This window comes from Mizuhopecten yessoensis, unplaced genomic scaffold (genome assembly GCF_002113885.1).
Source record: "Mizuhopecten yessoensis strain PY_sf001 unplaced genomic scaffold, ASM211388v2 scaffold4513, whole genome shotgun sequence".
Taxonomy (NCBI): Eukaryota; Metazoa; Mollusca; class Bivalvia; order Pectinida; family Pectinidae; genus Mizuhopecten; species Mizuhopecten yessoensis.
The window spans coordinates 248,838-265,713 of record NW_018405584.1 but is presented as its reverse complement, the minus strand read 5'-3'; the positions used below and the strand labels follow the sequence as shown (position 1 = coordinate 265,713).

The 16,876-nt window shown below is 35.5% G+C and overlaps 1 protein-coding gene across 1 annotated transcript in view; it reads right to left on the bottom strand.

Annotated features, from left to right (window-relative positions):
* Window positions 1-975: 975 nt before the first annotated feature.
* The window catches only part of LOC110449181 (fasciculation and elongation protein zeta-2-like), a 40,163-nt gene continuing 24,262 nt past the window's right edge, over window positions 976-16,876 (bottom strand). Inside the window, exons 5-8 of the mRNA XM_021495876.1 lie at window positions 15,600-15,874; window positions 15,136-15,211; window positions 13,077-13,142; window positions 976-7,259 (exon numbers count right to left, since the gene is read on the bottom strand). Of these exons, the coding sequence (XP_021351551.1) occupies window positions 7,243-7,259; window positions 13,077-13,142; window positions 15,136-15,211; window positions 15,600-15,874 (434 nt within the window). The 3' untranslated portion in view covers window positions 976-7,242. The remainder of the gene's footprint in view (window positions 7,260-13,076; window positions 13,143-15,135; window positions 15,212-15,599; window positions 15,875-16,876) is intronic.

Genomic DNA, 16,876 nt, shown 5'->3' with positions numbered 1-16,876 from the left:
GCCCAATGGTATTAATCTCACACTTGTAATCTTAAAAGTGGACTAATGTACAGCTACAGACAAAATATCTGTGTTCGATTCATTAGAATCTATTAAATGATTTAAACATACGACACCTGTGACCCTAAAAGTCAAACAAGGACATTAAGTTGAACAGAGTTTATAGCCTTCCGTCCAAGCATGCTTCTGGCCAAATATTCAGAACAAGTCATTTACAGATTTAAACATATTTGATCATTATCCTATGCCTCTTGGTTATTCAAAAGAAGTTGTTTACAGGTTTTAAACATATTTGAACCCTGTGACCTTGAAAATGGGTGAAGGTCAATTGTTTTAACAAACTTGGTAGCTCTTCATCCCAGCAGGCTCCTGGCCAAATATCATCATCCAAGGCTGTTATTGATAAGAAGTTGTTTGAAGATTTTAAGACATTTGACCCCTGTGATATTGAAAGTGGGTCAAGGTCATTCATTTGAACAAACTTGGTAGCCCTTCATCCCAGCATGCTACTGGCCAAATATCATCAGCCTGGGCCTCTTGGTTATTGAGAAGATGTTGTTTAAAGTAAAAAGTTGACGACGGCTGGCCAAAGGGCCAAGTGAGCTAAAAGTCAGCAATTATGAACCTGCAATACAATCACCTAAGATTATAACTATGAATATACAGAGATTAAAGAAACGACCTGCATACTGATTTACTCCTTAAAATGAAGATAAAACACCAATTCAATATCCCACTTTGTTATTTTGATAAAACATTTTGTATCGCAAAAATACAAAAGTACACTCTTGAAATCATATCTCTGTACATTGAACATGAACGCTGCGTGATGTTTTTAATACCTGTAAACTGGTTCTTATCACAGCAACTGGGAAACATTACCCCCCCCCCCCCCCCCCAAATTAGACAATAATACACAACCTCCTCACAGCTGATATTCAAACGAAGTCTTCATGAAAAACAAAAAGCCTAAGACATAAGTTAAAGATTTTTATTTCTATTTACTGATTCAAAATCATGATTTCACATTGATACACAAATGTTTCTCACAATACCTGCGTAAGTTTCACAAGGAAAAAAGTATGGAAAAAAAAAATGGCTACACTTGACATTGAATTCATGGCACAATAATAAGAGTGCTCCTCCCTTGATCTTCGTCGAACAGTAATAAAGTTATCTAATTTAAAATTGAGACAGGAAAAATTGGGACTCATTTTGCACTTCAACTAGTGATAAAATCCACTCATTAATACTTCACAGTCACAAACAAAGAGGATTTATTCTGTGTGCATTTCCTATACTGATATACACAAAAGCAATCGTCAATGTCTTATATATATTACGAATAAACTGAACTGTATCTCATTAAATGTTGCCGACTGTTTCATGCTTGCTCTATCTGTTTACATCACAACTTAAAAAGCATCCTCTGTAACTAACATAGCCTCACAAATATTTGAGATATTTGTTTTTCAATCTCTTTTTTTTGAATACTGAAGTTTTTATTCAGTGTTTTCTCACTAGGAAGGAACTATACGGTCATCAGCCAAAAGAGAGTTCTGTGGTTACGTTACCATGACAACAACCTCTGACAATTCCACACTCAATGCCTGGCTGTCTGTATGAAAAGCAAGAAGTTAACCATAGATACAATCTCTTTACTGTGGACCAAAATGCTATTGTTCTTTACAAGAATGATGTCAAGTTTGTTTTTCATCAAATTTCAACTTATGAATCCTTCAATCGACTTCAAGATTGGTGTATACCACAAGATGTATAATTTTTTCCTTCAATCAAAGAAGTTTAAAGCCGTACATTCCTGCTTCAATGATTAAAATCCCTTTCAAAATAACTTCCTTACAGTTGGCAACATTCAAAACAGATCTAGTCTTTTTACTTATTTATTAATACACAAGTGAAAACTCAACCGTTCGTTCTTACCAAATAAGACCACAACACAATCATACTGATCACACAACCTAATACTAACACTATATAAAGCTTTATATCACTGGCCACAAAAGCCAACTACCGAGTAATATGTAAATATACGGTCAACATTTCATAGCAATTGGTGCACTCCATACAGAGAATGATATATATATTCCAAGTTGTTGTAGGAATTAACTTTTCTTCTCATTTCCAAGCAAATAATCCACTAAAGCATATATCATTTTGATTATAGATTATTAAGTAATGAGAAAAAATTTAAACTAGAACCTGGGACTACGATTATATATAACTGTATTATAGTATATACGGTCCCAGTTCAAAATGATGTAAGGATTTGTTTTCAAATGGTTTGATTATTCAGCAGGTGGAATCAGCTTGTAAAAGCAAAACAAATAAACAGTTCATTCAATAACATCAATAAACTTGTAATGGATATCACAAAAAAATGTTAAATAGAAAACAGATATACGTAAAGCGATGGATATATATATATATATACAACCCTGGACAAAGCAATTTTGTCGTGATGAAACTACGCTTCTACACAAATATATCACACACAAAACTTCTTATTTCTACAACTTGTATGATTTGATACCTGTATGTACGTCACATACATACACATGCAGTAGAAATCGGTCATCTCGACTCACGAGGGATCAAATACTCTTAAATCTAACAGATACATTGGTCCCCACCTATATACATGTCATCCTTATCTTTATCTTCATAAACTTTGACACTTGAACCTGTAGTTTTTCACGACATGGATTGATGGCTGCACACATTTTTAAAACAACATGCTTTTCAAATATAATTCAGAGAGCCATGAAATTTACTCTTTTTTTAAGGATAATGTTTCTATTATTTTCATCCATTTCATGTATTTGATTTACATCCCAAACTACTCTTAAATGGAATACGAAATTGTTAAAAAAAAATTGGAGGGGGGAGAAGAGGAGAAAACCTCTTGCAAGCAATGTGCCATCTAGTGGCTGTATTACAAGTGACCCATAATATACCTGTTGATCACATAAATACTTATCCTATTGCGCAACAAATGTTTGACCGACATGATGAATAGATTACTGTAAAAGTAAAAGATACACAGGTCAACCGTCCCCGACACAAAATTAAACAGATGACTAGCAGACTCTGTCACCATCTCAATATCCCTTCTAGAAAACACCTTATTAAGATCAATGAAACGGAAAGAAAAAAACAGATTTGGAAGTGTAGCTAGTGCTGAAATTATATAGTGAGGGAAATCAAAGTATGTGTAACCCACCTTATAAATATTAAAAGCGTCATGTGATGAAGATTTGAAACCAACCTGAACCAGACAGGAAAATAAATACTGTATATTATAGCTCATTTACATTAACACCAGTATTAAACACACAGTAAACCTGATTAGATCATGGAACCTGAATAGTTAATCTGTTCTACAGTGTTAGTTCTTTTTAATATAACAAGAAAGTACTGTTAATGTATGAAGTGTTATAAGGTAAATTCATATTGCAATCTTCCTGAATTGAAGTCATTATATACATGTTCTTCAATGTATATATATGTTTAATTATTTTTTACTTTAGAGCCGACTGCCAAAGGATTGTAAAATTCTAATTTTGTCAGAATAAAATCTAAGCATCTATGTATTTATATTTTTACTGCAGCCTTGGATTTGTTACTTTATAACATAAACATTTGTGTGTACATTCCCTCACAGTTTCAATTATCTTAAGTTGGTTCAAACTCCTCCAGTCTGTACATGCAAACTTGCTTCTGGTAATTCAGATTTACACATGCATGTCCACTGTATTAAGTACTATATATCTGACAAATAGATTTGTATCAAACGGTTCCCTTTATAACCATTCTGTAAGGGTAGCACAGCTTCGGCTTACCAGATAATCAACAAAGCTTCTTTAACTATTGTACAAACGTGTTCATTAATATTCAGACTGAGATTTACTAAATGCTATTTTTAATCTAAGGGAGATAATCGAAAATAAATCTAAATGCTCATTTCTTTATTAATTATATCACCTTCATTAATTAAACAATCTTCATAGATTCTTTATATATATATATAGATATATGATCATTCATGTATTTCAATACAGCATACATATTGACCGGGACAGAACTGGAATATGCTTATAATACTCTATTTCTTTTTCAATTCAATATCAAGAACCGCATACATTTTAAATTGTATGGTATAATATATCTGATATTTTTCTCTTGATGAAGGTATTGATTACGCAACATACAGGATTTCCACAACACCGAGAAATGAATACAAAGCTCTTAATACAGTACTTGTAAAATTTGATTAACTATATATACTTGCAGTACGAGTGTGTGTGTTATTTGATAAATTATCAGGCTAACAACGCCACATGTTAAACCAAGCATCACCTTACAAACAACATGGTTATTCTAAAACGCAGGTGTAAAAACATATGAAATATCTAGCATATAAAAAAGTGGTAAATCAATATCAATCAAAGTTTGATTTCTTGTAGACTGTGTATCATATATTTATATTGATCAAATTAATGTTACCGCTGCACAAAGATATGATACTTATTTGCACATTGCCCATATATGTATAGATATATAGATATACACGTATATTAGGTAGCATGAAGCTAATTGACAATATTGTTATTGAATATCAGGTACATGTATAATATATGTGTACAAATTATTTTTCACTCTACATAAAATATACAGTAAAACCTCAATATAATGCCTCTCACTTCATGTGTCGCATAACTTACCATAAATATTCTTTTAATCACCCTTTAATTTCTAAGATATATTGACAAACCCCCTTACATTATACAACACAAAATTTTCACTGAACAAACTTTGACAGTATAACGAGATTATACTGTACACTGGCATAAACTCTCAACATGACATTAGTAAATACACACATAATATTATAGATACTTCACAATGCAAAAATCCATATAGTCCGTGCAAATACAGGGAGGAAAAATATGTACAAAACTTAATGGTATAATTCAACAGACTCAACAAGCTTTACATTGACCATGGCATTTTGAATAAGATCAAGCCTTACATTGATTCTGAAAATTGTTTACCAGGTCAAACTTTTTACTGACCATACAATCAGAAGAGTCTGACTGAATATTTGATCACAACACTAGGTTCAGTAATAAGGAAATCCTGACAAAATGTGTACCAGGATGAGCTAGTAAGTGCAAGCTTTTACTAAATACTTCCCATAAAAATAGTAAATACTTCCCATAAAAACAGTCATGTTTCTGGTAAAACTGAAAAAAAACCATGACTAATATAGGATGAAGCATTATGCAATAGTGTCAATACATGTATTTCTGAAGTATTTTAGGTATTAAATTATTATTTTTCTATGGGTCTGCTAGGTTTCAAACGAAAGATCTAAATATGAATTCTATAAAGCAGAGTCTGAAGAAAGCAGCTTGTATTTTACCAAGGTGACATGTATATAGCTTTCTAGTCCAATATCTTCCAGTTATTATCATTAATAACGTAACTTTTATACTTCGTCTACAAGGCCACGATTCATCTAGGAGTTTGAATGCTACATACAAATATTGGATTATAATAAATTGATAGTTATGATGTTTGATAATGGTTTCAATGCTGATGGTGCTTGTGGTTTTAAGCTTAGCAGGACTAGATTTCAAATATGACAAAGCGCGATGGATAGATGTAATGACCTTAATAGTAAATCGCCAATCCTAGCTTGCCCATATTGCTAATACAGCCGTATATGACTTCATTCTTAACACAGACGAGGTCCTATTGGTCAAGCATTTGAAGTTTACAGAAGAACAAGAGCATGTGGAACTGAGAAAGCATGGAGGAGTAAATCCATTTCTGCAGTAATTATTCAAAATATTGATGTCTCAAACATTACTGACATATCCAAGCACTATGATTCTTGAATTGGAACACCAGGCCCAGGGACATATCCAAACACTATGATCCTTGAATTGGAACCCCGGGCCCAGGGACATATCCAAACACTATGATCCTTGAATTGGAACACCAGGCCCAGGGACATATCCAAACACTATGATCCTTGAATTGGAACCCCGGGCCCAGGGACATATCCAAACACTATGATCCTTGAATTGGAACACCAGGCCCAGGGACATATCCAAACACTATGATCCTTGAATTGGAACCCCGGGCCCAGGGACATATCCAAACACTATGATCCTTGAATTGGAACCCCAGGCCCAGGGACATATCCAAACACTATGATCCTTGAATTGGAACCCCGGGCCCAGGGACATATCCAAACACTATGATCCTTGAATTGGAACCCTAGGCCCAGGGACATATCCAAACACTATGATCCTTGAATTGGAACCCTGGGCCCAGGGACATATCCAAACACTATGATCCTTGAATTGGAACCCTGGGCCCAGGGACATATCCAAACACTATGATCCTTGAATTGGAACCCTGGGCCCAGGGACATATCCAAACACTATGATCCTTGAATTGGAACCCTGATCTCCTATTCTCACCGACACAAGAAAGTTCTTTTATATTTAAAGAAATGTCTTTGCTTTCGAACTAGCATACCTAAGTGCATTCTAAATCGAACATTTTTATTGCCCAACATTTTGTAGTCCTCGGCTATAGTGAGATGTTTTTTGTCATACGAGCGATATATCTGGTACTTGATTACGAAAAAATTATGAATCAAAGAAGATGAGATCTCATTAAGCACTTCAAACTGTAATTCCATCTCAATAAGATCATTTTCCGGTGCCCTTTGCCCTAGCCAATGAGAAAAAAGCTTTTTGAGTGTTACATACAGGCTGAATAAAATATTTATTTATTTATTTTGAAAAAAAAAAAAATGAAAGAAAATGGCCTTTGAAATACCATCGTGCAGACTTTTGCGATGCTTTGGGTGAAAATGCTAATGATGTACAATTATTGTACAATTCCACTTACAGGATGATTAGTATACAATGAATGCTTAACTTGTATGTACATACAATATGTTTTGTCTACAAAATAATATAGCACACAATGACTGCTTGTATGTACAGGATGAATGGGAAGCTGAATATGTCTGCTGAGCTGCCATGAAAACAACATAACACAAGTAATTACTGAAGTGCTCCGGAGGTCAAAACAACAACAAAAATGAGAAAACGCTGTTGGCAGTGTCACAGAAACCATGGCTGTATATACAAAATGGCTAGGCATGTAACATATTGGGTGCTCGTCTCATCCTCACAGCTCTTATGTCGGGCAGAGAACTGAAACAAACCAAGAGGAACTATTAGGCAAGTCAAAAGGACAATTGTAAACATGATATGCATAAGCAGCGACATAAAAAGTTTTAAAGACATAGTTTTTAAAAGGCCCATCGGCACTCACTGTATCTGCATTGATTCAGATGTCCTGTAACAGAACCTGGAACTCAAATTGTAAAACAGAATAGGTCTTTTTATTTGTGAATGCTATGGTTTGCAAATTCTGATGAACAGTTTTGTATATTTTCTTAAATTGCTTAACATTCACAAAACTTTCATTTATTGCAAACAGTCCCTGTCAGCTTGTACATTAAACTGAAGTAGGTAAACCTGTACACAACATTTATTTGCAGTCTGAATATTTATTCTCCTACTGTTTTATTTCTAAATATGATTAATGTTTATTCACAGTGAAAATATTTGGGTTTTTGTTTTCGTAAATTTGAAAATTAACTCAAGAAAAATGAGAAACATATGGTATGTTGTGGAATTCTTTTCAACATGAACTTTTTATGACAACTACTGATCAATGTCACTATTTTACAAAAGATGAATCAGGCTGCATAGGAATTTGTTAGGAGTGATATGATTCTGATCGATGTGTAAAAATCATACAGCTACGTTCAACTACAAATTGTTTATCACTCGACTGTTCAATCTTAGTGTTTGCAATGCTAGCGTAAAGCACTTATAAATTTCAAGCTTTCATTGTGGTACACTTTAAGGAAGGATGGATGTGAGGCAGCTGCCTGAAACAAAGACTGTTTATCTTCAATGTTACACATTACATAGAGGATTGCCGGGGTGTTGATCAAGATGGGCAATAGTGGTAGAAAGAGACCTAATGATCTACTCATCAAACTTATTATGTCACTTGGTGAGCCACCTTTCTTATCAAAAATGTGAAATTATTCGACAAACTTTGGGATATGCCACAAAAAATATGTGAAACACCTCTTATTAATGGATCTTATTTATTTGTGGCATAACTTGACACTATATACTTGAGGGATTATAATTAACTTATTAACAAGACCTTGGAAGATTGTTGAATACAAAGCCACAGTTTTTTAGGAACAAACTTTACATACACAAGTCATTTTCGCCCTTATTGGGACCATTACACATTTAATGACGGTGTTCTTACAGGACAGAAGATAGAAATCTCGTCAATCGTATCCGAGATAGATGTTCAGTATTGTATAGAACATTGCTGGAGTATGTAAGATCACATCCGCAGCATTTAGCATTGGCAAAAATCAATACCCAACACACACCAGTTAGTGCCATATGTTTCCTGTGCATGAGACCACATGTGTCAGCTATGGTAAAGGAGGAGGAGGAGGGAAGCCACCGTCGTCGGCAGATGGTCCCCCACCAATCAATACTACTTATGTTAACATGGCCCATTAACATTGACATATTACTCTTACGCTTCCTACATCACAAGTGGCACATTGTTGTAACAGCAATTTTAGCCTTCCCTTATCAAACATGTTTATAGCGCAAAAACAACCTGGTAAAGCACAAACCTAATAGAGCACCGGATTTCAAACTTAAAGTAACATCGACTTTATTGTTCTGTTGATCTGAAATCAGACATCATGCTTGATTTCTGTTGACCTTTAAAGTTCAGTTAAGGAAAGTGGAATATTCAATCTAAGATAGCACATATAAATTAGTTATTACAATTTAGTGTGACATCACAATGCATTGTCATATCATTTCTTGTCTGATCAACTTAGGTTCACACTAAGGTCTGTATCAGTACACATAGACCATAGATAATGCTTCCAACAGCATCAAACAAAATACATGTTAGTAAAACAGGTTTCATAATTGTGGCTGTATTATTACACCAGCTGAGAATTGTTAAACACAACAACTGTTATGGTTATAAATATATCAACATATATGTACAGGTCATACACATATATGTTCTCCCCCTGGATTGCAGAGTAAATGGTGTATATTTTGGGCCTAAAGGAGAAATGTCTCGCATTTCTACCTCAAATGGGACCAGACATGAGGGTTAAAACGAAAGAGACAAAAGCACTGTTCTGCACAACACAGAACAACTACCTCAGAAACAACAGACAATATTTCTAAACAAGAGTCCTACAGTATTTATTTTTGTTGTTGAAATACTAAATATTAATATTAAATATTGAGATAATGTCAATCATCCCTACCAATTCTAGTAAAAAAAAGTTAAGTATAATGTGAAGTTTTTCACGACCCTGACTCGATAATTCCTAGACCGAGTTTCAGTTAAATTGGCCTGTTAGAACTTGATTTTAAGTTTGAAATAGTTGTTTTTCAAAATGCAGCCGTGGCTAATCGGCCCGAAAAAGAAAAAAGAAAACTTTGCCAGGACCATAAGTCAATCATTCCTACTAAGTTCCAGTTCAATAGGCCCAGTAGAACTCCACTTCAAGTTTGAAAAAGTTATTTTAAAAATAGCAGCCTTGGTGGCCATATTGGATTTCTGATCGACCCGAAAAATAACAACACTTGTTCCGGACCATAAGTCGATCATTCCTAAAAAGTTTGACACTTTGAAAACTTTGCCAGGACCATAAGTCAATCATTCCTACTAAGTTCCAGTTCAATAGGCCCAGTAGAACTCCACTTCAAGTTTGAAAAAGTTATTTTAAAAATAGCAGCCTTGGTGGCCATATTGGATTTCTGATCGACCCGAAAAATAACAACACTTGTTCCGGACCATAAGTCGATCATTCCTAAAAAGTTTCAGTTCAATGGGCCCAGTAGAAATTGACTTTAAGTTTGAAATAGTTTTTCTAAATGGCGGCCATATTGGATTTTCGATCGACCCGAAAAATATCAACGCTTTGACAGAACCATGAGTCGATCATTCCTACCAAGTTTCAGGTCAATAGGTCCAGTAGAACTTGACTTTAAATTTGAAATAGTTTTTCAAAATGGCAGCCATGGCGTCTAGGTACCTTTCATACAACAAGCAAATAAGTTTCATCTTAATTGAAAACTTGTTTTAAATTCGAGAGGCCCCTTCCTCTGATCTGAATGGAAACACTGTCTTCAAACCAAAAACTTACGAACTATGAGTTGATCAGAAGCAGAAAAATATATGCTAACACATGCCATCCATTTAGAGATATTGTATAATATATTATTCTATGATTAAAAGAGCAAGATGAAGGATACAGAAGAGAAACAAACAGAACAGCAAACTGAAGTATGGAAATATGTCCAATTGTGAAAATAATTGAAAAAAAGATGCCCGAGGTCCTGTATTGCTCACCTGGAAATGTTAGCAAAATTAAAGCTGAAATAGCCAGATGTTGCTGTACATGTATTACATGATTAGTCAGGGGTTATTTTTATATGCAATTGGACACAATCCTGTCATTCCTACAGGAAAAGGAGGATTTTGAAGAATTTGCTATGTTTCCACAATTGGGCCCCGCCCCTCTGCCCCCAGGGGTTGTCGATACAAAATTAGTTCCCCTTCACCCAAGGATGCTTTAGACCAAATATGGACATAATCCTGTCATTCCTACAGAAGAAGAATTTTATAGAATTAGCTAAATTAGGGTGGCCACACCCACAGTTGAAACAAAATTGAGTCCCCTTGGTCCAAGTATGCTCCAGACTAAATCAGAATAAAACCCCTTAATTCCCTATGGTAGAAGAAGGATTTTTAAAGGTTTTACCTCTATTTCCATTATTTGGCCCCATCCCTCTGCCCCCAGGGGGTCACACCCACCGTTTATACAAAATTGTGTCCCCTTGGTCTAAGGCTGCTCCAGACCAAATTTAGTCAAAATCTACTCGGCCGTTCAGGACCAGTAGCATTTTAAAGGAAAAGTTGACGGACGGATGACTGACGCTGCGGTATGGCATAAGCTCACCATGGTCCTTTCGGACCAGGTGAGCTAAAAATGACCAAAAACGAACAAAGAGCTATAACTCTTTATATAGTGACCTGTATATTTTATTGCAAGTGTGGTTAATACAGTTGACATTACAAGGAACAATATGTTGTTGACTGAAATGATGTCAAACCAGGCAGATAAGGCCATACCATAATAGGTCCTGTCATAGACAAGTATACAAGACTTTCTTGCATTTTTTTTTGGCCAAAAAAATATCTTAAAACTTTTATCAGTGCCGCATCTTAACACTCACTTCACACTTATCTTATTTTTGAGAAACGTTACAAAGCTTGTGTGACCCAGACTGGCACTGATGTGAGATAGGAGTGGAATTGATCTGTGATGCAGAGGCTGATGGCGGAGACGACAGGAAAGCTTGCCACCTTATCAGCCAGCCAGGTATTGATTTTATAACAGGTCTGAGAGGCATGCCTGAACAGGTACATAGATGTTGATACCTATGTGATCAATATCTACCTTGGTTGTTGTACATAATAACCTTGATTCTATCATCTGGGAACAAGTTTAAAACAGTACCCTTAGGCAACTTTGCTGCAGCTGGCCACAGAACTGGACAAATATATGTATTTATATTAGCTAGGCTCAATTCCATTCAGACTATAGTGTTACTAGAGATTCAACTTTGTCCTCATTTCAAGTTATTTAGCAAAGCATTAACTGGGCACCTTGACAGAAGTTGGCTACAAGTTTAAGACTACCAGACAAATGCTTGAAACTATATTTCAACTTTAAGTCCTATCTACATATGTTTGTATTTCCAAACTGATACCTGTACACATCCTTCCACCAAACACGGGGAACAAGTCTTTGGGAGTATTTTGACAAGACAAGTCGTCAAGTCATACAGACTGAAAATATAGATGATTCTTTGTATATTATAATTCTCCTGAATTGAAGCATGAAAAACTATGGCATGACCTTGAAGCTTGAAATGCAAGATCCTTACAGGCATATATTTAGGGATAACAGGGACAACAAGTTGTGAGGTGGGGAAGTAAGGCAGTTGCAGGGATCATGAGGGACGGGACAACAGATTTTAAGGGGTAGAGGAATTAGGGGGTTAGCTGTAGGGGAAGTAAATGTTAACTGGTTATGCTGGTGGGGAAGTAAGATAGTTTTAGCGATCTTGAGGAAGGGGACAAAAGATTTGAAGGGGTGGAGGAATTAGGGGATCAGATGTTGGGGACTTAAATGTTAACTGGTTGTGGGGTTGGGAAAGTAGGGCAGGGTGTTAGCAGTATAGAGGGAAAGACGAAAAGACTGTGCTTGATGGAAATTTGTGGGGATATTGGGGAGGCAGAAGACAACTTATTGTGATGGCAATTTAGGTAAATATATGTAGTTGTATTTAGAACTAGAAAATGTCAGTAAGATATGAATCACCATGTAGAATTAGTAGTTACAACCACTTTGGACAGGGCGGGGATGGGACGGGACAGGACAGGACAGACATGGGCAACACTATATGCCCCCCCCCCATTTTATGGCGGGGGCATAAAAAAGAAGATTTGGGGATATTTTTTTTTAAGGATTGAGGAGAAGAATGGGCAGAAACACCTTTTGAAGGTAGGGGTGGTTTATAATAGCGGGCTGGATTATATTATAGGGCAGGGTTTGTGAGGGCTGAGTGGATTGATAGAGGGCAGGGTTTGTTTGGGCTGGTGTGGATTATATTATAGGGCAGGGTTTGTGTGTGCCGGTGTGGATTTATAGAGGGCCGGGGTTGTGTGGGCCGGTGTGGATTTATAGAGGGCAGGGTTTGTGTGGGCTTGTGTGGATTCATGATATAGGGCAGGTTTTTTAAGAGTGGATGTGGGTTAATGAGGGGTTTGTGAGGGCTGAGGTTGGTTTAGGACTGGGGTCAGATTAACGGTGACCTTACCTTTCAAGATGTAGTCAGTCAGAAGTGTGGGGACTGTTGGACTATCTTCATTTATGGCCTGTAGTACTGTAAAACAAACAGATCCAGTGTTACAACCATCTTAACATAGGATTGACAGTTCCTCAAGCATAGCCTACGGATTCTTCACAAACCATAGACTTTACCTGGTACACAAATCTCATATGAAATGGAAATATCCTATTACATGACCTACAAATGATTGATTGAGGACCAATATATCACTAATAGTGTAACGATACGTTGTACTTAAAGATACATTGCAATAGTTATAACAGCAATTCTCCAAAGAAGTTAACTATCACATGATATGATTGACTATCAACTGCCACAACGTTTTTCTTAGGATGAACATCAAGTTTCATCCATCTAAAAAAACACTGTTGGTTTAATCTTCCTGGAAAAAAACTAAAATAAAAGAGCTTAAGAAATGTGTTTCCTGGAATATCAATATTAGAACACCTTGTGACGTATTGATTAGCTCGAATAAATGTAGATATTTTGTTCGGATACAACAATATAACACCTGTGCATAATCATTACATAACACTGGGGTTATGTTATAAAACTAATTCTTAATGGATCCAACAAAATACAAATACACATCTACTAACACTTTAACTAGCATGTAATTCATGTTTAAAAAAAACAAACAGCGTTTTGCAAATGAATCTATATTTAAAAATGCATTCTTTGTCATAGACAATACCAAACTAGCTTGAGAAAGAAATATGTGTAAAGGTCCAATTGGCTCATCATGTCTCTGGCATTGCTAAGAGTTATAAATAAGCCACCTATTGTAACAGCATTCACTTTTCCTGTGAAAGTTTGGCAAACCAAAAATATACTGAAACCTTACCATCAACAATGCCAACCATCTAATTTGATATGTGACAAGGAAAGGTTACACAAACTAAATAGCAGGACACCATTATCTTAAGGTTTTAAAGTTATGTGACATATACTAGCTTCACAACACAGTACACATCAGTAACATATACTCGCTTCACAAAACAGGACACATCAGTAACATATACTAGCTTAACAAAACAGGACACATCAGAAACATATACTAGCTTCACAAAACAGGACACATCAGAAACATATACAAGCTTCACAACACAGTAAACATCAGTAACATATACTAGCTACACAAAACAGTACACATCGGTAACATATACTAGCTTCACAAAACAATACACATCACAAACATATACTAGCTTCACAAAACAATACACATCACAAACATATACTAGCTTCACAAAACAGGACACATCAGTAATATATACTAGCTTCACAACACAGTTCGCATCGGTAACATATACTAGCTTAACAACACAGTACACATCAGAAACATATCCTAGCTTCACAAAACAGTACAGATCAGAAACATATACTAGCTTCAAAGAACAGTACACATTAGAAACATATACTAGCTTCAAAGAACAGTACACATTAGAAACATATACTAGCTTCAAAGAACAGTACACATTAGAAACATATACTAGCTTCAAAGAACAGTACACATTAGAAACATATACTAGCTTCACAAAACAATACACATCACAAACATATACTAGCTTCACAAAACAATACACATCACAAACATATACTAGCTTCACAACATAGTACACATCAGTAACATATACTCGCTTCACAAAACAGGACACATCAGTAACATATACTCGCTTCACAAAACAGTACACATAAGTAACATATACTCGCTTCACAAAACAGTACACAACAGTAACATATACTAGCTTCACAAAACAGTACACATAGGTAACATATACTCGCTTCACAGAACAGTACACATCAGTAAGATTTTTACTGCCAGAACAACTACACTTTGCCTTACAATAACTTCAAAGTCAGTGAAACTTGTCTTAAAATGTAGATATATTTTTCATCTTATCTAAAAATCTCATTAATATAGTGTCAGTTGCTTGAAAGTTAGTGTTTTTATTTGGTATCTTCCAAAACAGAATGCACAGCAGACTGAAAACATTTTGAAGACTCAACAAACACTCTGGATACCTACTTTTTATGTAAATTTGGAGTTGTTCAGATCTCGGCGGGCCTTCAAATGTGTGGTAGGGGATAACTGTTGTAAGGAACTGCAAAATAAACGTAGTTCAAAGAGTTCAGCCTAATTACATATTTTGATTTCAAATGTAACTGATATTAGTGTTTGCAAAAATTGCTTGCTAGATGTGTTTTTGTTAGTGGAGTTTACACAAATTAAATATCAGTTATGATTTTTATTTAATACTTATTTCCACAAATGCAAATCCATTCCTAGTAGTGAGGAAACAGATTTCTGTTTGCTTACTCTTTTCTTTTATTATTGCACATATTCTCTTTAATTTATTGTAAATAGATACAAGTAAAAATGTCTTGGTCAAGGTATGGTCTATCAAAATGTCATAGACCTATTGTCTATGGTGTGTAAATTCTAAGGAAGTCCTGTTTGTCAGCTTGATGTTAAAGATTTCACACACTCACAGTTTTGGGGCCATCTGGACTAGTCAGGTTATTGTTGACGCTGGACGTGGGTGGAGCTGGTTTGTTTTTCTTCTTCTTTTTGTCAAGATTGCTCTCTCTGCGCCGCTTCTGTATGGTGAGGAGCAGAGAGATGAACTGGTTCTTCAACTCTTTATCGTACTCGTATTCGTCACGTAGGGCCAGTTCACGGATCAACGTCTCCGACAGCTCTTTGATGATCACCTCGTACTCCGCCAGGACCTCATTCAGCTTGGTGTTGGACATCCCCTTCAGCTCTGTAAACCAAAGGAAGATTAGTCATTTATAGAGACCCAGAGGCGTGATTTTTATATTCTAGCTTATAGGATGGTAGATCTGCTGCTATATGTGGAATTCAAATGAACCGGAAATAGTGGTAGCAACATGTTTTTACCAATACACTGTATATGTGTTTGTACATTTCTTGAATGTCTTTGCAGCAGGTGTAAATTGATAGATCACCATATTGTATACTGTATAACATGATATGTTTGTTATACATAAACGTTCGTAGTTTTCGTGGTTGCTATTGAACCACAAAAATTAATACAACTAATTGGGATGATATACCTGTCTACTATTTGTTAATATAGGAATTTCACGAAAGTTTGTACCACGAAATTATCTAAATAGCTTCAAACCACGAAGCAAAGTACCCACGAACATTTCATGTTATACAGTATACAATGTTCATTATTGAGATTTCGTGTTATACAGTAACCAGTGGTCATTATGAGATTTCGTGTTATACAGTAACCAGTGGTCATTATAAAATTTCATGTTATACAGTATACAGTGGCCATTATGAGATTTTGTGTTATACAGTAACCAGTGGTCATTATGAGATTTCGTGTTATACAGTAACCAGTGGTCATTATGAGATTTCGTGTTATACAGTATACAGTGGTCATTATGAGATTTCGTGTTATACAGTAACCAGTGGTCATTATGAGATTTCGTGTTATACAGTATACAGTGGTCATTATGAGATTTCGTGTTATACAGTAACCAGTGGTCATTATGAGATTTCGTGTTATACAGTATACAGTGGTCATTATGAGATTTCGTGTTATACAGTAACCAGTGGTCATTATGAGATTTCGTGTTATACAGTATACAGTGGTCATTATGAGATTTCGTGTTATACAGTAACCAGTGGTCATTATGAGATTTCGTGTTATACAGTATACAGTGGTCATTATGAGATTTCGTGTTATACAGTAACCAGTGGTCATTATGAGATTTCGTGTTATACAGTA